The sequence below is a fragment of the Haliaeetus leucocephalus genome, unplaced genomic scaffold (genome assembly GCF_000737465.1).
Source record: "Haliaeetus leucocephalus isolate CR32 unplaced genomic scaffold, Haliaeetus_leucocephalus-4.0 Scaffold110, whole genome shotgun sequence".
In the NCBI taxonomy this organism is placed as follows: domain Eukaryota; kingdom Metazoa; phylum Chordata; class Aves; order Accipitriformes; family Accipitridae; genus Haliaeetus; species Haliaeetus leucocephalus.
Window position 1 is genome coordinate 2,422,513 of NW_010972546.1, and position 20,853 is coordinate 2,443,365.

General features: G+C 62.3%; 1 protein-coding gene across 1 annotated transcript; it reads right to left on the reverse strand.

The window, feature by feature from the left end:
* Positions 1 to 1,620: 1,620 nt before the first annotated feature.
* Positions 1,621 to 11,045, reverse strand: JUP (junction plakoglobin). The gene is made up of 14 exons (XM_010585588.1): positions 10,810 to 11,045; positions 9,541 to 9,794; positions 8,717 to 8,955; positions 8,032 to 8,233; positions 7,241 to 7,385; positions 6,728 to 6,831; positions 5,119 to 5,457; positions 4,535 to 4,690; positions 4,228 to 4,347; positions 3,892 to 4,042; positions 3,633 to 3,754; positions 3,298 to 3,337; positions 2,752 to 2,921; positions 1,621 to 2,500 (listed from the first exon to the last, which is right to left on the reverse strand). Exons 1-13 carry the CDS (start codon positions 11,033 to 11,035, stop codon positions 2,776 to 2,778), a joined length of 2,244 nt encoding a protein of 747 aa, XP_010583890.1. The 5' UTR covers positions 11,036 to 11,045; the 3' UTR covers positions 1,621 to 2,500; positions 2,752 to 2,775.
* Positions 11,046 to 20,853: the final 9,808 nt, after the last annotated feature.

A 20,853-nucleotide genomic window follows, 5' to 3' on the forward strand; every position in this document is an offset into this window, starting at 1 on the left:
TTTTGTCCCCGGCTTGCTCCTGCCCCAGCCCAGGCTGCTACCGGGACCGACCACGGCACGCCACAATGGACGTGTCAACTTTCGCGTCCTACTGCGCTCGGCAGCGGCCCCGTGCGCGGTGGGCACCCACCTCCCCGTCTCCCTGCCTCCCTCCGTGGCACGGCTGGGCGCAGCAGCAGTGCCAAGCAAACGCGCAAGGACGGAGGGGTTGATGCTGACAGCAAGCGGGAACAGCTGCGACTTTGTTCTCAGCTCCCTTTGATCGCGTCCCCCCCATCTCCCCGTGCTGGCGTCAGCCGTGTCGGGCCGATTAGTGTCTTCCCAGTGTCTGCACAGAACGAGCTGTGCTACAGCAGGCAGAGCTTGGAGCCGGGGGGTCAGGGACGATGTCCTGGCTCTCCACCTGCCTTCCCTGTGCCACGGTGCTGGGTATCTCACCGAACCGATGCAGCAATCGCAGCACCGGCACAGTGCAGACGTCGCTGCGTGACCTGACTCCCCTCTCCAGGTCCCCCACCTCTGCCCAAGGAGCCCCCGCGCCCCCGGCCACCCCCCACAGGATGGATGCACGGGGCAGAGGTACAAACCCACCAGGGACGGGATGTGGGCATCCCAGGGCCACCCGTGTTTCACCTTTCCATCCCCTGGCATGTACACCCCAGCAGGCAGAACCCAGCAGCCTTGCCCACGCCCGCAGCCTCACATGGAGCTGCTGCAGGCACTCTCCTGCCTGCGGGCTCAGCCTGCGCCGTCTTGCCCAAAAAAGCACCGTAGGAAAGCCTAGGGTGGCTGGCAGTGTCTGTCTCTGGCCCCATCCCCATGCCGAGGAGGCCACCAAGCAGATGGGCAGCCCTGAAGTTGGTGGGTAACTTTGTGAACAGAGTTTCCACCTCCCAGCACGATCCCCGCCTGGCACCCAGTGTCACTTTCCCATCGCTCTCCCTGGGTGCAGCTGCCAGAGTTAGCATTTCAGCTGAGAATATATCCTCCTGCCATCTGTTCCTGCTACGAAGCCCAGTTGCAGAAGGAGGCAACCAGGTTTGACTGAGTAAATCACTTTTTTAACCTGGCCTCTCATGACTCCATCCAGGTTTCGCTCCATCAATCAGCGGGGCTTGCTCCCAACCGGCGCGTTTATCCCCTAGAGCTCATTAAAGTGAGCTCTGCTCGGCAGCAGAGAGGAGATGTCGGTGATGCCGCCTAACAAACAAACATCTTAATTACTGGGAGTTTTTACCTCCTGACAGAGCAGACAGCCACCTCGACAGAGCCGGCATGCTAACGACCCAGCGAGCCAAGGGCTGGCAGCGACTCCGGGTGCCGGGCTGACAGCGGGAGCTGCTGCCAGTGCCGCCGGGCTGCGAATGGGTGGCCTGGGCCTTGCCGAGCATCGTCCCTGAAGCACAGGGAGGGGGCCACCAACCTGCTTGTCCCCCCGGCCACCACCTGAGCCCTCGGCCAGGCAAAGCGGGTGCAGAGCAGGGGACCGAGCTCGTCCGAGGCCGCCCGGCCCCAGGGGAGGGAACCGCCAACGCCTGGCCCGAGGAGGGTGATGGCCACCTTTACCCCGGTTGCCCCAAGGGGACTCGCTGACCTTCCCCAGCTGATGGAAGAACAGGCTCAGGGCAACGCGGGGCTGGGGGGGTTATTTTATTCTTTGCTTTGGTCTATACAAAAACAACTTACAGAAATAATAAAATCTTCCATTCCTGAACCACACTCCAGTAACTGTCCATCCCTTTCCGGTGGAAGCGTTAAACCACCATCAGATCTAGAACCTCTTTAAAAAATGTGTTAGATAAGGGAGGAGGGGACAGAAACACACCACTCACCAAAAAGAAGGGAAACGGGTTAAAATGTGCAACAGAGATCGGTACAAGGACACAGTTCCTAATGCTGGAGTCACTCCTCTATGGGTACTGGTAGGATAGGCAGGTACACAAAGTCAGCTCCCCAACGGCTGATCGGAAAGAATTAAACCGCAGACATCCCGATGGCTAAAACGAAGGTCCTGGGACACGGCACCCTTTGTTTTCTGCAAACTCTGGATTGGCCTGATTAAGTTAGAGTTTGCAGAAAGCAAAGGGTTTTCCCGTATTAGATTCCTTTCCTAGAACACTAACACGCAGAACAAATAGTGGGGAAGTTAGAAAGCACAAACTTAAAGACGGCAAAAGCCGTTGGCACCATATTAAAAATAAAAAAGAAATATATATTCATAGAAAAGACTATTTTGCCAATGAAAGGTTGCTAACGGTGCAGGGTTTGTGTGTTTTAAAGCTTCAGAAACAGTATCTTGGATGCTGGATGCGGCAGTAGGTGCTTGAAGCAGTCCCAGGAGGAAGGACCTTCTCCACAGACCCACAGCGAAGAAAAAAAATCGAAAAATAAAACCTCTCGTGGGAATGGAAAAGTTTGTCTTCTCAGGCACTTCTGTCTCCCAAGTCCTTCTTGCGAATGCTCAGCTCTGGGGCCACCCTCTTCTGTATGGAGAAAACACCTGCGCACAGTGGGAGAGAGATCCCGTTACTCAACCGAGGGGGCATTTTGGAGGAGACCAGAGCGCAGGGCCCCCCAAGGCAATGGGGATGCTGACCCGTGGCAGCGCCGGGGACCCCACAGCAGCACCAGGGACCCCGCGGCACGCCAGGCGCCAGCAGCCAGCCCTGCCTCAGCCGGCCACCCGCCCTGCTCCAGGGATGAGCGTGCCCTCGACAAGCGCCCACACCCCGAGGACACGCCAGCACGTACCTGGTGCGGGGGCTGCGGGGCAGGTTAGGCGAGCATGTGGTCAGCAAAGGGCGCTCGGACACCGTCGCTGTAGGCGTCCATGGGGTAGTCCCCGTCCATGTCCATGTGCATGTCGATGGGGTCCAGGGGGATGTCACCCGAGTACATGGGGCGGTAGCCGGGGTCCAGCTCTGCACGGGAAGGGACATGGCAACCTCAGCTCCCGCCGGCGAGAGAGACTTCTCCAGACCTCAGCCACCCTCCTCCTCGTCCCCCCCACCCGGGGCAGCGTGTGGCACGTGGTGCCGCAAAGGACACAAGGGCCACCAGCCGCCCACCTGCCCCAAGCCTCTGGGCCAGCCCAGGCACACAGGGGAGCGGCCGCATGTTCTCCCGTGGGAGCTGAGCAATCCCGCTGGGCATCCCCAGGCAGGCCGGGCTGGCGCTTTGCTGGCAGCCATCCAAGAAAGGCTTTAAAACCAGCCTGGTTTGGTGAGATGAGGCAACTGCCCCACCAGAGCTCAGCCCACCGGGGGACCCCGCAGGAGGAGCTGGCACTGTACTCACCATCTGAGTAGGGCTCGTTGATGGGGATCATGCTCTGAGCCTACAAAAGAAGGTGACACAACTGAAGAGGGCATTCATGCTCACGTGTGCACAATGCTCAGCGGCTATCCGGTGCCCAGCCCTGTCCCGGGTAGCGGGTACCGCAACCCAGGGCTGCTGGAGAGCAGAGGCCACAGCCCGTCCACCCCCTGCCTCCCCATGTTTGCCGGTCGCTCCTGTCCAAGCTCTGGTCGGAGGCGGTGGTGGCAGGTTTTGGAGGCGGGATGGGGCCATCTTAAGAGGCTCCGGTTTCCCCAGGGAAAAGGGCTTGTCTCCGTGCCCAGTGGGATGCTCACCGCCTCCCAGGCTGCCGGGTCGTGCTTGAAGAGGGAGTTGGTGAGCTCCACGGAGACGCGCTTTCTGTAGTCGGGGTTCTTGTCCTCTGAGATTCGGAAGAGCACGGCGGCTGCGTAGGTGGCTGCAGGGGAAGGGCAGCAGCCTCAGTCCCCGGTGCCGCATGGTGCCGAGGCACCAGAAGCCCCAGACCAGTTGCAGCTGGGGCGATGCCACGCGGCTGACAGCCCCCGGCACAGGGCCCGGCACGGCAGCGCTCACCTGTCCCCTCGTTCCTGGAGTGCAGCAGCTCCATCAGCGGAGCCGAGGCCCCCTCCGCGTCGATGGCATCTGCCGCCTCCTTGTCCTGGGCCAGCTCACACAGCACACCAGCCGCGACACGCTGGATGTTCTCCACCGGCGAGTAGAGGAGCTGTCAGGAGAGATTAGCGGCAACGTGAAGCAGCCAGCGAGGAGCTGTCGGGCTCCTTGATGTGGTCTGACACGCGGATGCTGCCAGCCGAGCGCCGTGGCTCCCTGGCCCTGGCACCGTGGGGCTGTGCTGGCCAGGCGGGAGGTGGCGAAGTGCAGCCCCCATATGTTCCCCCAGCCCCTGACCTGCACGAAGAGAGGGATGGTGTTGAGGCGGAAGATCTCCATGCGGTTCATGGGGTCCCGGGCCAGGATGTGCAGTGCCCCCGTGCACCCCTCCACGATCTCTTCCATCTTCACTCCATCCTGCCAGGGGACAAACGCTCAGCCGGGGCCCTGGAGCAGCCGGCTTGCCCCACGCCAGGGCACAAGACCACCCTGAGCGTGGGCGCAAGCTATCCCCCAGGGACAGCTCGGCTTTTGGGGTGCCGGGCTGTGCCAGGAGCACGGAGGCAAAGGGCCACCCCCGGCCGACCCTGCCACGGGGACTCACCGTGTAGGGCTGCTGCGTGCCGGCTGCTACGTGCCGCTGGGCATCCTGGTGAGCCTTGACCAGCAGCTGGACCAGGCGAGGGATGACGGCAGCCTCCTGGAGCGGGGCATGGTTGGCCGGGCACAGGGCCAGGTTGCGGATCAGGCCTATGGTAGCCTGGAGGAGAGAAGCGGGGAAGGAGAGATTCGTCTCGACCGTGGATCGGAGCAGCATGTGCTCCCCGCAGGACCCGCCAGCCGGGCCGCCCTCCCCCTGCCTCTCCCACCCCATCCCCCTCCGCGGCGCAGGCTGACTTCCATCTTCCTCCCACACCGGATCCGGCCCCCTCCCCGCGGGGGAGGCTGGGGCAGGTATTGATTCCAGCCGAGCAGCCGGCAGAAGCCATTTCCTCCATTAGCTGCCGTCAAGGACGCAGCCCAATGGGACCGGAGCCGCAGCGGCAGCAGCCCGCCATCGCTCCGTGCACGGCACCGGCTGCAGACCCCCCCTTGGCAGTGTGTCCCACCACGGGCCAGCAGCCGAGGGCTCGCTCAAGCCCAGCCACCGGCTTCCTCCGGCCCCCAACATCCCCCCAGACCCTTTACCTTGACCAGTGGCCACTGGTTGGGCTGGTTGAGGAGCTTGACGATAGCGGGGATGCCATAGTTGAGCCGCACCGAGTTCTGCGCCATCTCGGCCTCGGGATGCCGGCTGGTGAGGTGCCGGAGAGCGCAGACGGCCGGCTCGGTGATGTCCTCCTTGTCGCCTGCCCGCAGGATGGTGTGGATCAGGGCCTCCACCCCGTTCGACTGCGTCACCAGGGTCTTGTTCTTGCTGTTGTTGCAGGTCAGGTTGGAGAGGGTGCCGGTGGCACAGGTCAGCACGTTCACGTCATCGGAGCTCAGCTGGTTCACCAGGATCTTGAGGACGCCGTCCAGGCCCTCCTGCGGGAAGGGGGACGGGAGGTCAGACCAGGCACCCCCGCAGCCAGATCTGGGCTCAGCCAGCGGCTGGGCTGCAGCCCCATGCCCGTCCCCTCTGTCTGTCGCCTGGGCGAGGGGAGCCAGAGCTGCTCCCCCGGACAGGCTGGACACCCGGCCTTGGAGAGGAGGACGCCCCTCCCGCAAGGACGGCTCCTGCCATTGCAGAGAGGATCCAGCCCCTGGCCGTGCTCTTCCTCCCAGACCTGGCACCCTCTCCCCTTGAGACCCAGGCTCGTGTGGCTGCTCTCGCTGGAGCTCGCACACCCCTTGTTGCAGACCCCGGCCCCCCGGCACCCCACGTCCTGACCCCACGCACTTCCCAGCTCCGCACAGGCCAGAGCAGGCAGCAGTGGCGGGGAGGCAGCGTTTGTGCCTCCCACACTGCGCCTTTCCCTGTCCCCCTGCAGCCAGAGCTGCTTCTCCGCGATGCCGGCACTGCGTGAGCAACAGGCACTCACGACATGTGTGGCTTTACTTAGAGTTTGACGTCTCCGGCAGCTTGTCTCCGCCGGGAAGTGCAAACAATGCACTCGCCAGTGCTCCTCACGTGGTCCCGGGGTGACCCGGGTGCCAGCCATGCCGGCAGGCAGCCAGCAGCGGGGCAGGAAGGAGTTAAAGGCGCCATGGCCGCATCCCCCCCCTCAATCCACAGAGCCAGGGGATGGTTACGAGCCAACCCAAATAGTTTCCACGCTGCATCAGGCGCTAATCTGCACAGAGAGGCGGCCCCAGCAGATGGGGAACGCATCAGGAGGCAGCACAGGGCTGGGGAGAGCAACGCCAGAGCAGAACTCGGGGTCACCCTCGCACCGACTGCCTCCCAGCCCCACGGGCACAAGCCCTGGGCTCCCTGAGTCGGAGCAAGTAGCAGCCTCGGTGATGCCCTGCTGAGCGTGTCAGCAACTGCCGGCGGCTGCGGCACACGGCCGGGGACATGGCACGAGCGCTGGCAGCCGGCTGGCACGGGAAGGGCCGTGGGCAGTAAGCAGCTTCCCGCAACGCCAGGCAAACCCCGGCCGCAGCGGGGCTCAGGCACAGCTGAGCATCCCCTCGCTCTGCCAGGCACACATGCTGCTACCGCCCCGCAGCTCACTGGGACTGGAAACGGCACAAGGACACCGCTTTGGATTCAGGCTGGCACAAGCAGAGGGCGAGGGGCAGCCTGGCAGCTGGTTCGGAGAAGCCTCCGAAATGCTGCGTTGAAGCATGACTCAGGGTCCCGCAGACTCACCTGTTTGGTAGCAACGTCAGAGAGGTTTCGCAGGGTCCAGAGACAGTTCTGGACCAGCCTGGGGCTGGAGCTGGTCAGGTGCTTGCCCAATGCCTGCATGCCGCCTGCCAGGAAAGGAGACACCAGCCCATCTGTAAATACCCAAAGCTGCCCCAGCAGAGAGAAGGGAGAGACAGTGGGTCTGCATGGTGAGCACGGGCTGGGCACCACCCGACCGATGCCTCCAACGCACCACACAGCCTCCCGTCTTAGCGGATGCTCAATGCGGTGCGGGAAGACAGCTCCCGGCCAGCCAGGCCAGATCTTGCCCACGCACGGTGCCAGGAAAGCACCTCAGCAGCCTTTCAGAGCAAGAAACCAGGACACATGCAGGTGGTTCCCACCTGGCTGTGCAAGGCATCTAACTGTCTCACACATCACCTGTGAGATGGCACCCTCAGCTGCATCACCCCGACACCACCATCCTCCTCCTGTTTGACACCGGCTCTGCTGCAGCCCCCCAGCCCCTCTTACCAGCCTCAACGATAGCAGGCTTGTTGCTGGGGCACACCGACAGCACCTTGAGCACCCGGCTCGTGGTCCAGAGCAGTTTCTCGTAGTTGTAGCTGCGCATGATCTGCACCAGGGCCTGGGGTCCTCCATTGGCCAAAATAATCAGCTACAAGACAGAAGGGCCAGGGTTGAGGCGTGCAGCAGCTCCAGGCTGCCGGGACCACCACCCTGGTTTCCCCAGCTCGTGCCACGACACAAGTCAGGCAGGAGATCCAACCCCTCGGCATCCAGGATTGCTTTGGATCACCCCCGCCAGGGCCATGCACTGCCACCGCCTGCACTGGCCACCCCAGCCCTGCGCATCGGGGTCCCTCGCCCCATGCCGCAGGCGGGATGGGCAGCAGCCCCCCGCCCAGCCAGTATCAGAGCAGGTCCAGGGACCGAACCTCCACACGAGGCTGGGACAACTCGTGCGTAGGAGGAGAGAGAAGCAGCCAAAGACAAGGATAGAGGCATTGCCCGGAGGAGCAGGGGCAGAAACCCAGCCAAGCCGATCTACCGGCCAGACTGGGACAGTCTGCGCTTTCAGGGACGCTCCACCTGCAAGAGGTCGGATGCAGCAGCGTTGCAGACAGCACAACTGCTCCGCTGCCGGCTGTGGCCGGGGGGCAGACAGGCTGAGACGGTGGGAGCTCCCACCCCTGCCTCCTGGGCTTCTGCCTGCGAGGAGCAAGGTTGGGCAACTACCCCCCTCCTGCCCTCCCTCCGGCAGGACCCCGCGCCGCCAGGCAGGCCAGGCTCTCTGAGCCCACCTTGCTCTCCTGGTTCCCGTAGGCGAGCAGCTGAAGGCAGTCAGTGGTGATAGCCAGAAACTTGGGGTTGTTCTTGTTCAGCAGGGGAACCATCTTCTGCAGGCCGTCGGCCAGGCGCACAGCCATCTTGGCCCCTTCCTGGTAGAGCAGCAGGTTGTGCAGGGTGGTGATGGCGTAGAAGAGGACCGACTCGACCGGCGAGCTGCAGGCAGGCAGCACAGAGCCACGTCAGCGCGGGCAGCTGCCTCCAGGCTCACCAGACTGCCAGCGGAGCCCACAGAGCTGCCCCGAGTCCCGACTCCCACCCAGCGCCCTTCAGCAGGACCCGGTGCGAGGCTGCCATGCCGTGTGGCCCCAGGGTGGCCCTCAGAGAAGGGACACCCACTCCTTGGGGCAGAGCAGAGACTGAGCCCCATCTCCACAGACAAGGCAGCGTGCGGGACTGCTCCCCTCCTCCTGCCTCCACACAGGCTCCAAATGCAGCAAACCCCTGAGGCTTTCGCAGGCTAAAAGGCTCAAGGTCTCCCACTCCCGTGTTTTGGTGTGAGCAGGAGGACCCACGTCTAGGAGCAGCAGGAGCCCTTCCCTCCTCTGCCCGCAGCCCAGGCACTCGCCCGGCTGACAGCCCGGGAGAGACCGCTCGGCTCTGCCATCCTCTCAGGACCCCCCGCCAGCATCCTCATACCTCAGCATCCTGACGAGGGCCGGGATGCCGCCGGACTTGAAGATGGAGAGCAGGCCCTCGCGGTGGTGCGAGAGGTTGTGCAGGATGCTGGTGGTGCAGCGGGCCGTGTCCAGGTCGCTGGTGCTCTGCATGGTGCGGACCACGGCTGCCACGATCTGGGGCGACTGCATCAGGGCACGGCGCGACGCCTCCTTCTTGGAGAGCTGGTTGACGATCATGGCTGCTTTGCTGACAACCACCTGGGGTGGGGAGAGAAGCCGGCGGGTGGGAAGGGGTCACACTGCTGCCCATCGCAGGAGGGATCCCACTCTGCCGGGCGAGAGCCGGCCCAGGGCTGCCGCGCATCGCGCCGGGCAGGGCGGCTCTGGAGCAGCAGAGCTGGCACAGCAGCGCAGGCAAGGACTGTTATTTTTAACAATCATCATTCACGATGCTCCAGGAGCTATGCTGCAGTTTGCAGCAGCGGGCAGCACATGGTCGGGTCCACGGAGCACAAGCGTGCTGCAGGGACGAGCAGGGGGAGGGCAGGGGGGGCTGCAGCACTGAGAGCCAGCAAGAAGCACTCAGGGTCTGTGCAAGGCCAGGGCAGGAGAAGAAGCGTGTCTGAGCAGCGAGGACAGGCTGTGAGGAGATGCGGGGGGGCAGAGGTGGGCTCAGTCCTGTTGTGGGGCAGAAGCAACCGCAGAGCTCTGTCAAGAGGAAGGAGCCAGACGGCAGCCACGCAGCCCCGCGAGGACGGGAGCCCGGCTGTGCTGCCACGGCTGGGGAAGCACGCCCGGCAAGTCTGGCAGCTGAAAGCCCAGAGGCAAACCACGCTTCCTTACCGGGTCCTCATCATTGAGCAGCTTGGTGAGCTCCGGGATAGCGCGGGTGGCCAGCTCGGCATCGTCCTGGTAGTTGATGAGGTGCACGATGGCCGATTTCAGCATCTGGGAGGGCTCTGCCAGGCGCTGCACGTTGGTCTGCTGCCCCTCCAGCTGGGTGGTGATGAGCAGGGAGCGGTCCTCCACCGTCTCGGGGTACATGGCGGCCCGGACACGCTGGGCCCGGGTCATGGCCAGCTGAGCCTCCATGTCCGCTGCAGGGGTAGATGGGGAGGCAGCGTTAGAGTCCGGCTCTCTCCGAGGAGTGCTCCCAGCCCCGCTTTCCAATTTCAATTAGCTGAGCAAGAGCTTCGCGCAACGACACCGGCAACAACGTCAGCAGTCCCAGCGCGCTCTGCAAGGAGCCGGTGCTTCAAAGTGTAAACAGATACGGCAGCGCAGAGATAAGACAATGCTCAATTAGGCAGCATGATTAGGCAGTTGTCACACAAGGCCCATTAATTAAAAAAATAAGGATATTTGCAACTTGGGACCAGCTGGCACTGGGGATTAGGAGAAGGACACGGAGGCCTTCCCCGTCAAGGATGCCAGGACGAGCACGACCCCCGGGACAGAGATGCTGCAGCAGCCACCCGCAGCGCCCACCTCTATGGCACAGGGACCGCGCAGGGCTCGGGAGGGCTTATCCCTCTCCATGGGGCTCTGCCTCCCTGGGGGAGCTGGCAATTAAACCTTCCAGGACCCACCGCTGACGGGGGGAACCACACAGGCGAGTGGAGCAAACCAGTCCTCTTTTAAGGGATAAAGCTGGAGGAAGCATCTCCTTTGGCTTTGGGGGCTGCATCTCTGCCTCCTTCGCCCTCGCAGCAGCCGGAGAAAACAGGCCGGCTGGCGGGGCTTTACGGCACACGCCGGCAGCTCTGCCAGCCGCGCTGAGACAGGTTTCCCGAGCAGGCAGACAGGCAGCAGAGCAGACGGCCGATCCGTGGGCTGGGATCAGCTGTTCCCATCTCGAGCCAACCCACCGGCGTGCTCAGATGTGCGTGCACAGCTCAGCACTAGTGCGGGCTGGCTGCACGCCGCCCCTACGCAAGAGCCTCTCGGCGCAGGGAAGGACAGGAGGGAGCATATTTTAGGCAGCAACAACTCCTGGGGTGTGGAAGGCGGCGTAGAGGAGTGCCCAGAAGGAGCACGGCTCATGGGGGAGGCGGAGGAAGGCAGCGACCGAGCAGCCAAGCTCGCGGATGTGCCTGGCCCCGCAGCCCCTACCTTGCGCTTGGCTCTGGCCCTGGCTCCCTCCCTGGCAGTAGCTCGTGGTGGTCGTCTTCTTGATGGTGTACTGCTTCCCGTAGACCTCATCATCGTCCCCGAGGCACTTGCTGCTGACGGAGGGCACCTGGGTGTTGACACCGGAGTGGATGCCCGAGTCGTAGGTGTAGGTTTGCTGCCACTCTGTCACCTTGATCGGCTGCTCCATCATGTTCATCACCTCCATGGCTGCTCTGTGGGGCAGGAAGGGGAGAAGTTACGCCTCTGGCAGAGCCCAGGTCACCCCAGCACCCTCCTGCTCCTCTCCTGCACCGAAGCGCGCGGCAGACCCCAGCGCAGCAGCAGACCCCAGCGCGGCAGCTGGCCCCTGCGCAGCCCACGAGCAGATCGAGCAGATCGCTATCTGCCCTCCTCCCCCACACGAGATGAAAGGCGGCACCGGGATGACGAACCCACAGCTCAGCACTTTGCTGCTCGTGTTCAGACATGAACCATGGCTGCAACCGGCACAGACCGCGCACGGCTGGCTGAGCCATCAGCCAGCGCCTGCCGCCCAACGCCATGTCTCACCGCCTCGGTGGCAAGGGTGTGAGCAGGCTCTGCCCGGTGCCAAGGGGCCCCGCAGCCAGCCCCCCACCCCACTCCAGGCTCCCCCGGCTGCCCACAGGCTTTTTAAAGACCAGCGACAGAGCCTGGCAGAGAGCTGGGGAGAGCCACAGGGCTGCAGCTCCAAGAATAAAACAAACCTTTTTAGAAGTCTGCTGGGACACTCCTAAAGCACCTAAAAATAACCAGGCGAAGCCACCGGCTTGGCTCTCCTGGGGGTGCTCAGCACCACAAGCACCCATGGCACAGTCCAGCACTGGGCGCTCACCATGCTGTGCCGAGCACCACGCTGTGGCTGCACGGTGCCAGGACAGGGCAACCCAGCACATCCCAAAACTCAGGACGAACCAGCCAAGGTTGCCTGCGAGCAGGGCTGGGTTTCCCTTGTCTTTAATTTGGGGATACAGAGGGAGGGAGGATGGCTCATAGATTAACCCAAGCTCATCGGGGCAGGCGGAAGCTGCAGGGCTGTGAGTCACCAGCCCCGCATCCAGCCCCCCGGCACGGCCAGGAGAGCAGGGTTGGAGGGAGGCAGAGAGGGATGGAGACAACACCCAGCCAGCCCTGCAACTGCTGACCCACCACCCAGGCACCCGCCGGGACTTCTGCCCCTTCCTCCGGCCGCTCAGGGCTGGGGATGAGTCAGAGTTTCAGAGGCGATAAGAGGCGAAGGGAGCAGCTGCCGCCCGGCATAGCAGCAACCGCACTTCCAAAGAGAGGTGTAATTACCACCTCCACCGGCACTGATTCATGCAGCAAGCTGGACCAGGGCGGCCGCGCACCCCTGGCTCTGCTCCAGCCGCCGGCACAGCTCAGGCTCGCAGGGACCAGGCGGGCTGGTGCGGCGGCCTCGGACCACAGCATCCTCCTCAGGGGAGCAAGGGGAAGGGGGGAATGAGCCCCTCACCAGCCCCGGTCCCCCACCACACCGGTGGCTGACTCAGGGCGTCGGGTGGTGGCCGAGGACGCGGCTTGCGTGGGGCGGCCCGGCAGGGCACGGCGCGCACGGGCTTGGCGCGGCTCGCCCCAGCGCTGCCGGCTATTCCCAAGGAGCGGCCGAGCTGCCACGAGCGGCACAGGCCGGCGCTCACAGGGAAAAATCCCAGCCTGGGCACAAACGCTCATTCCCAGGGAGCAGCAGCTGGTGGGAGGCAGGAGCCCCACCACGCTCCCGTCCCCCCAGCTGGATGCATCCTGCACCCCACCACGTCCGTCCCCCACCCAGCTACCTTCCCAGAGCCACTGCAGGGCGCTGCTCCTGTCAATTCGATATTTTTTGAGCTGTCAAGCAGCAATCCGCAGACTAAGTACAGCTCCGGCTTTAATGGGTTGTGCATAATGCATGTTTATAAGGCAGCAAGAGAGGGACCCACTAATGGAGGCCAGCGGGGGCAGATCATTCCCACGGCAGGGTGCGGGCAGGAGCTGGGGTTTCTGTTTGGTGCAGCGGGGCGGTGCGTGATACACGGCGCCAGGGGCGAGCCCGGCTCCGCTCCCCACCCCGTGCCAGAGCAGGGTTCGGCCAGGAGAGCCCTGGTGCCAAGCTGGGAGCGCCAGCAGCGCCGCACACCCCCTGCGTGTATTCATGAGCTGTCATGTTGGAGTTTGGGAGAGCAAGTCCTCCCAGCTGGGTCACCCTGGCCATAGCGGCGGAGCCTCCAAATTGTGTCGGGAAGCCCAAGAAAAGCAATGCCAAATCATGCCCGGGGAAGCATGGCAGGCAGGAGGGCACTCTGCCGGCACCGGCAGGGCAAGTTGCCACGGTGCAGGAACCAGCGCGAGCCATCGCACATCCCTGCCAGGAGCTGGCACGCAGAGCCCCGGCAGCAGGGCTGCGGCCAGAGGGACCCCAGCACCCCCAGGCTAGCACTGGAAAGCTGCCCTGGAGAAGGCAGGCAAGGGGAGCACACAGTGGGAAAGCTACCTGCACAGCAGAGGGGGGTGTAAGGACCCCGAGCACCCACCCCAGCCAGGACGGGGACGCCCAGGCAGCAGCGAGCTGGAGCTGGCAGGAGGGGCTGGTGCTGCCTGCGCCGTCGGTCAACCGGTAACGGCTGCTCTACAATTTACAGGCGTTTGACAGGCACTTAATTTTTCAAACCTCTGTGAGTTCAGCTCAGACACCAGCTTCTTACAGAGCGCTGCATTATGCATGAGCCACCCCCCTGCCACCCCCTCCGTCTGCACCGCCGGCACCCCAGGGACATCAAAAGCCAGCAAAGCTCCTCAGAGCCCAGACACAAGCTCAGGTGATCGGCCCCAGACAAGCTCCAAGCAGGAGAGTGGGTCCAAGCTAATGAGCACCATGTTAGACCCGTCTGAGCATAGTGCCCTGCAGGAATGGGGGAGAGGGGCCACCGGGGATGGGTGTTACACAGCTCAGGGGACTCTCCCTCCCCAGGAGCCCCCCAGAAAAGGGACCACGGGCACCTTGTTAAACGCAGCACCCGTCCTTCCCCTGGAGCATCGCCCTGCTAGCGGCCCCTGGGGTGTTTGCTCACCGCTGTGGGCAGCCAGCAAGGCCAGCGGCACCCGAGGTGACGGGGCCAGTGGAGCAAATGTCAGACGCTCCAGCGGCAAGCAGTGACATTTTCTGAACCCTGTGTCAAATGTCCTCTGCTCGTCACTCAGCGAGGGCCAGACGCCTGACACGAGCTTCTCCCCCGTCCTCTGTGGCTGGGCTCTGTCCTCAGATGTCCTCCCTCCTCCTCAGCGGGATCGGAGCGAGACAGGCAGTCCCCCAGGCAGGGGATGCTGGTTACGCCTGTGTTCACCTTCAGCAGGAGCCGTTCACCAGCAACGCTTTTGGTGGTGAACGGCTGCAGTGGGGCAGGACCCCTGCCAGCAGCAAAGGGGAGGGCAGCAGCTCATGCAAGGAGAAGCAGGGGGTATTTGGGGCACATGTGGAAATACCCCATGAGCACAGGGGATGCTTGGGTGGGCTCTAGCCCCCTCCACAGCCAGGCCTGTCGGTAGGATGATTGCTGCTGAGCCTGGCCCTTACCTCCCTCCCACTGGGCTGTTATTCACCAGAGTGGGAAGCGGAGCACAGCAAGGGCCGAGCAGTACCACCCAGCCCTGGCTGAGCCCCTCTGCCTGCACAGAGCCAGGACCCTGGGGAAACAGGACTCACTCCCAGGAACAGCAAGGAAACCCCCTGGGAAACAGTGAGGCAGATGTGGGGGACCCCACAGAGGGGACAGCGGGTTTGGGGGAGCACCTCCAGCATGCCCCCAGCACCACAATGGGGAACGGGCTGAGCCGCACAGGGGGCTTCAGCCACCCCCATGCAGGGGAGAGCCAGGAGAAGGTTAATCCCTCTCCCACCACTTCCCGCAGCCAGGAATGCCGGGGAAGGCGGAGGAAGCTCCAGCAGCTGTAAGGCACCGGCCAGCGGCTCATCCGCCCCCAGAGCCATTTGATCAGTGTCCAGGCAGCATCGCCCCCCCGGGACACCGTCTGCAGAGGAAGTCTCCAGCAAACACGCAGCCCCCAGGCCTGACCAGCCCTTCCCTCCGGCTGCTGGGAGAAGCCTTCAGCCTCGCACAGGCAGGACACAGCCAGCAGACATATGGCTGAGCTGCCCAAAACAGCAGCAGGGAAGCCATAAATGCTGCTTCATGCAAAAATAGCTATTTGCCCAGGGACTTCTTGAGGAGCAGCAGTCCCTGGGGTGAGCAGCCGTCACCCCCAATGGGGGGGGACCACCCCTAAGTGAGCAGGCGGGGGGCACAGAGCACCCCCACATCCCAAGTCCCAGGCAGGGGCTGCACAGGAGCAGGCACCTGATGGGGGGTTGCGAGAGGCAGCCCAAGTACATCACTCACAGCTCCAGCCGGCCCTTGCCCCTGCACAGAGCACGCTGTGCTGGCCAGCCCGGAGCAGCGTGGGATGCCGGCTGGTGGGCTGCTGTAGCTCTCTTGCGGAGTCCTGTCCTTGCACGCATCCTTCCCGGCCCTGCCGGGAACAGAGCAGCAGCGCTGGAGGTGCCCCCTCACCACGCGAGGGGGTGAGCTCAGCTGTGGGAAGCGTGTGAGCAACTGCAATTACAGTCACTTAGGCTTTTAAGAAAAGGAAAGTTAAGAAAAGGAAAAGAGGCAGTTAAGGCAATTCAACAAATGCAATGCAAGAGAAGACTATTTTAGAAGCATTTAGGCTACACGCAAGCGATCTCCGGTCCTCGCCACCCTCCTGGAGCAGCCAGGGGATTAGCGACTGTTTGCACAGACAGCGAGGCTCGGGGACAGCAGCCTCGACAGCCACAGCACCACAGCCCTCAGCACCATGGCCCTCCTCGGGGCAAGGGCAGCCGGGGCTCGGCACACCCAGGAGAGTTGCACCCTGAGGACCCCCTCCACCTGCAACCCCCTGCCCAGAGGCACCCCGGAGCGACACCATTGCACCGACAGCTAACGAAGCTGGGGCTGCAGCTAACGAAGCTCCCGCAGACACCACAACAGACCCAGCGCTGTACAGAAGCTTCAATGGTTTTGAAGAGGATCCCTCGCAGGAACACACAGCAGGAGGAGGCAGAGAAAGGAGCTTTTCAAGACCTCACCAGCATCAATGGGAAGCATTAGTCTCAGATCCCGGCTACCACGAGCCCTTTCAATGGGGCTCTACAGTGAAGATAAGTGGAAGAATTCAAAGGGGAACGAGAGCAGCTTGAAGTTTAATGAGGAGGAGACTGGCGACGGGGGATCAGTCTCTTGTTAGAAAGCAAGCTGGAAGAGTGCGAGGCCGCCCTGGCCCCGGCCTCGCACACAAAGGAGCCGATGGCCTTTGTTCGCCATCGCTTGCACATCCGGAGCGGCTCCCGGCCACCCCACCAGCTCCGACAACTTCAGGTCACTCGGGGAAGGCAGCGAGGGGTGCAAGGGCTACTCTTCGAGCTGGGCTTCCTCACCGGAGGAGGCTCTAAAATCCTATTTATTTTTCAGCTGCTCCCGACGAGGTTAAGTTTGAGCTGCCAAGAGCCCCCTGCAAAGCCCCCACTGCTCCTGCTATTCAGTGGGTGCCACATCCCCCCCTGAGCATGGCAAGACCAGTCTCCCAGCAGCAGAGCCAGCCCCAGCAGCACGGCATTTCAGCTGAGCAGAGCGGATCATGGCGGATGCTCTCCATCAAAGCAGAGCACGTTCCCCAAGCCTCTGGAAGTGCCTCGCCTGCACCCGAATTAACAGCTACTGACAGCTCCAGCACACGCCAAGTCCAGGCTGTAATATTTTGGCACTTCACATCACAAAATGACAAGGTATTATCCATCAAGCGCTCTCCCGTTGCAAGAGCACGCACAACACTGGGCATGACACCCACCCTCCCGCAGCACACTATGGGGCAGCCGAGCCCTTGCACAAGGCACCATGGCCCCAAGAACTGCCTGACACCTGGGACTCGTGCAAGAGCTGTGCCAAAGCACCGTCTGCTGCATCACAGCTTGGGCTTCTCCACAGAGCCCCGCTGCCCGTGCCGTGCCCTGCCACAGCCCCGGCTTGCCCACCGTTACCTCTCTGCCCCATATGCACAGCACTGCTGGGCACCAGCACAGATCCAGCAGCCTTGATTTGGGATCAGGTCCCCCTCTCGCAGCTCTTGTGCCATGCCTGGCTGGCTCTGCCCACGTGGGGCAAGACCCACAGCAGGACCCCAGCCCAAGGAGAGTTTTCCCAGGGACATTCACGTGCTGAAGACCCATCGCAGGGTCTCTGGCAGCACAACTCTCCTCCTCGCATCCTCAGTTGCTGGCACAGACACCGCCATCTGCAGAAGCACCCGGATCAGGAGGACCCACATGGGCACATTGCCTCCTCAATTAAAGTTTGCTGATCTCATTAGAAACACTGCTGGGAAAGATGGGAACTTGCCACTTGTCCATGGAAAGGAGAACTGGCATGGTGCAATTAATCACAATAACTCCATCTGGATAAAAAAAATAATCATTATTTTGTTTTAAAGAGCACAAAGAACAAGTTGTCCTTTAACAACATGATAGTTGCAGGCTTTAAATTTAGGCTTTGAGGCTCGCAGGCTGTTCCCAGCTCCAGTCATGGTGTCCTGAAACACGGGATTTTGCCACCTGGCCCTGATGCTGCCGGAGGAGCCGAGGCAGTGGGGAGGGACACAGGGCTGCTGAGCCCCGGCTTAATTTCTCCATCCAGTTGCATTACATCTGTAAGGTTCAGACGCTTCACAAGAAATTATCACCAACACCCATCAGCACCCGGCCTGTCGGAGCAAGTTAATGATTTGTCACCAGGGCTCTGCCCGCGCGTCACAGCGATTATGGCAGGGCTCCTTACAGCAGCCAAAGGTCTCTCCCGCACCAGCAAAGCCCACACACTTTATCCAGCCCATCCACCCTCAAAAGCCATGGGGGACCACGGCGCATCCCACACCACAGGGTCCATGCCTCCCTCCAGCGCCGGAGCAGGCTCCCCCCCGGGTGGGCACCGCTGCTCACTTGCCTTCACCACCTCCTGCGGGTTGGATCACCCAGGCATGGGATATTCAGAAAACACTGAGCATTCCACCTCACCCAGCTGCCAGCTCCGGTTCCTGCTTGGGGTCTCGGAAGGAGCCCAAGGACTCGCTTGGTTCAAACGAGCCCCAGCATCCACAGGAGCAGCACAAGGCTCCTGCCCTGTTTGCAAAGCAATTTTGGAGCCAAGCGACCAAGGCATGTTGAAGTGCCTCCGGGCCTGTCAGCAGCTGCAGCAAAACCCATCAGGACTGGCATATTTAGAAGGGTATTTCAAACCTCTGCCTAATTAGAAACATCTTCATCTCACCCCACAGCCATCAACAAGCCATGCAGCATTCCCACACCAGAGGTGGGAAGCAGAGAGGGGGAGCTCTGCCCATGGAGGCACCTGTGCGGCTCCAAAGCCAACCCGTTTAAGCACAGACATGGTGTTTAGCCTCTTAGGTCAAGTTTTGAGATTTCTTTGGAGACAGAGTACCTGCGCCTTCACACCCCACTGTCCTCCATTGCTTTGCCAAATAGTATCCATGGGGAAGGGGGGTAAAACCAGCCCTCCTGAAGCAGGGAGCACTGCAGCAATTCAAGGCACTGATGCAGCCCTAGCGTCCTCCTGAGCTGCCATCCCAGCTGCTTCCATCTGCACAGACCAACCTGGGACACCCCACAGCCTCACAGGACCAAAAGCCACCACCCAAACCCCAGCTCCGGGTGACACTGGGTGCCCCACACACCCTGTCTAGGTGGGAAAGCACCAGCTGAAATCAAGGTAAGAGCTGTAGTCCAAGGTAGGCTTGTACAGTTTTAATAGAAATTAAATTTCTTTTCAACTTCTGTTAATTAGAAGCCAGTCTAATTTAAACCTTCAAGACTAGCACAAGCCTTGGTACAGATGCTGCAATTAAAGTCTTGAAAGTTCTCTGCAAAGAGCCTCCACTTCCCCTGCTTGCAAAGCGGGGGCCAAGGGCAGCTCCGCTCCCGAAGGCTCTGCCATCTGCGAGCGGCAGTGCGCCCAGCAGAAGTGCCGTCTTAAACCCCGGAGATCTGGAAGTGTGATAAAAAGCCAAATCCCATCAAGCGCTCCCACACCAAACCACAGCCTTGAAGGGAAACCATCCTCACAGGAACAGCCTCAGCTGAAAAAGCCATGCAGCTGCACCACAGTTGCCTGCCCCAGCTGCTAGAGCTGATTAAGGATTTCAGGTGGGGAAAACAAAGGGGAGAGTTAATGGGATTAGGACAGCACTGAATATTACACTGAAACACAGCACAGGGACCAGAGGGGAAATTCTCCAGGGTCCCCAGCTGCAGCAAAGCCACAAGCCACCCACACTGCTGAGGTGGTCAATGCTCTGGGGCCAGTGCACACATCACTCGCACACCCAGCCCCAGCAGACCCCCCCAGCAGCCCGGCTCAGTCCCACCGGGATGCACGCGCTTCCTGGAGCCGGTGAGGACACGCCACATTGCCCAGACAATAGACTGTAAACGCCATTGTCTGGAAGCGAGGGCCCTGCCGCAGCCGCCCCACCTTCCCCCCACGCCCCATGAGCCCCCCGAGTATTGGGGACCCACATCTCCCCCAGCACCCGTGTAGCAGCCAGCCCTGGAGGGCAGCCACTGATGCCAGGAGCTCTGTGCATTCCCATCCTGACGGCCAACTTGTTTAAGCCAAATTAGCAGTCAAATGGGTTTTTCATGACACTTTATGGAAATCCTCCAAAGCAATGAACGATTACAGGCTTCAGATGCACAAAGACTATTTCATCGGGTACCCCATACCCTTCCAGCCGACTCCGATAAAACGCTGGCAGGGCCACAGAAAGGGATCTTAAAATATCTCAGCCCCATTTACCGGCTGGGCCAGACACCCGCTTCCCCCTGAGAGCAGGGCCAGGAGCAGACCCCACAGGCGCCGCACCCGCCCTGGATGCAGACGACAGCCCTGAGCAAACGCCCCGGCACCGCTCCAGCTCCAGCCCCATCCCCGCGGCAGCTGGCAGGGAGACGCTTCGCCCCCGGCTCCCCACCAGCCTGATGGCAGATGGGCCCGAGACCGCCGGGTGTCGGGGCTGGCAAGTGGCACCAGTGCCAAAACCAGCACAACGTGGGCTGGAGCAGGAGGTGCGGCGACCACAGGGGCTGGACCCAGCGGGGTCACTGGGTGTCCCTTGCCCCCACCACCCTGCCAGCACCGGGAAGGTGACAGGGGACATCATCCCGGACATGGGGCTCACCCAGACACCCCAACAGCGTCACAGGAAAGCCAGGGGGGTGCGTGGACCCTACTGCCCATCAAGAGCGGGTGCAGGCTGCTGCCTTCGCACCCGTGCGGGCATGACAGCGGCATGGGTGACCCAGGACCGTCCCCAGCCGGTGGCCGTGCCCTCTTGGCAAGCGTTCACGCTCCTCTCGCAGCACAAACGTCTCTCCAAGTTGCTGGTACGGCAGCCTACGTTTTCTCTCTCCGGGCAACTCCCAGCATTATCCTTTCATCTCTGCTGTAAACCTGATTAATTAAGCTAATCACTCAGCTAACGCAATTAGAGTGCTCTCTCCTCTCCAAACACCAGACAAAAAGACAGCCGAGTTTCGCTCCCCCCACGTTAGCCTGTGCGGATATCCACTGGCAGCGGGGGGCTCAGCCGGGACAACCACCCCGCGCCGCACAAAGCGGGGTCCCAGCGCTAAACCCCCCCGCCCCCCAGCAGCCGGGGAGAGGACTCCCCAAACCCGGCTGAAGGCGCGGGGCAGCCCACCGGCACCCGGCGGCCTCCGGCGCGGCCCGGCCGGCATGACTCACGGCACGGCGGCCGCGGCACCGAGCAGCCACGCTTTGCGCAAGAGCCCCGGGGCCACCTGGGCGAGCAGCGTGCCAGGGCCTCGCCCGCTGAGCCGCGGCCCCGGGCGGGGCCGGGGCCGAGTCCGAGTCCGAAGCCGCCGCCTCGTACCGGGGCGCG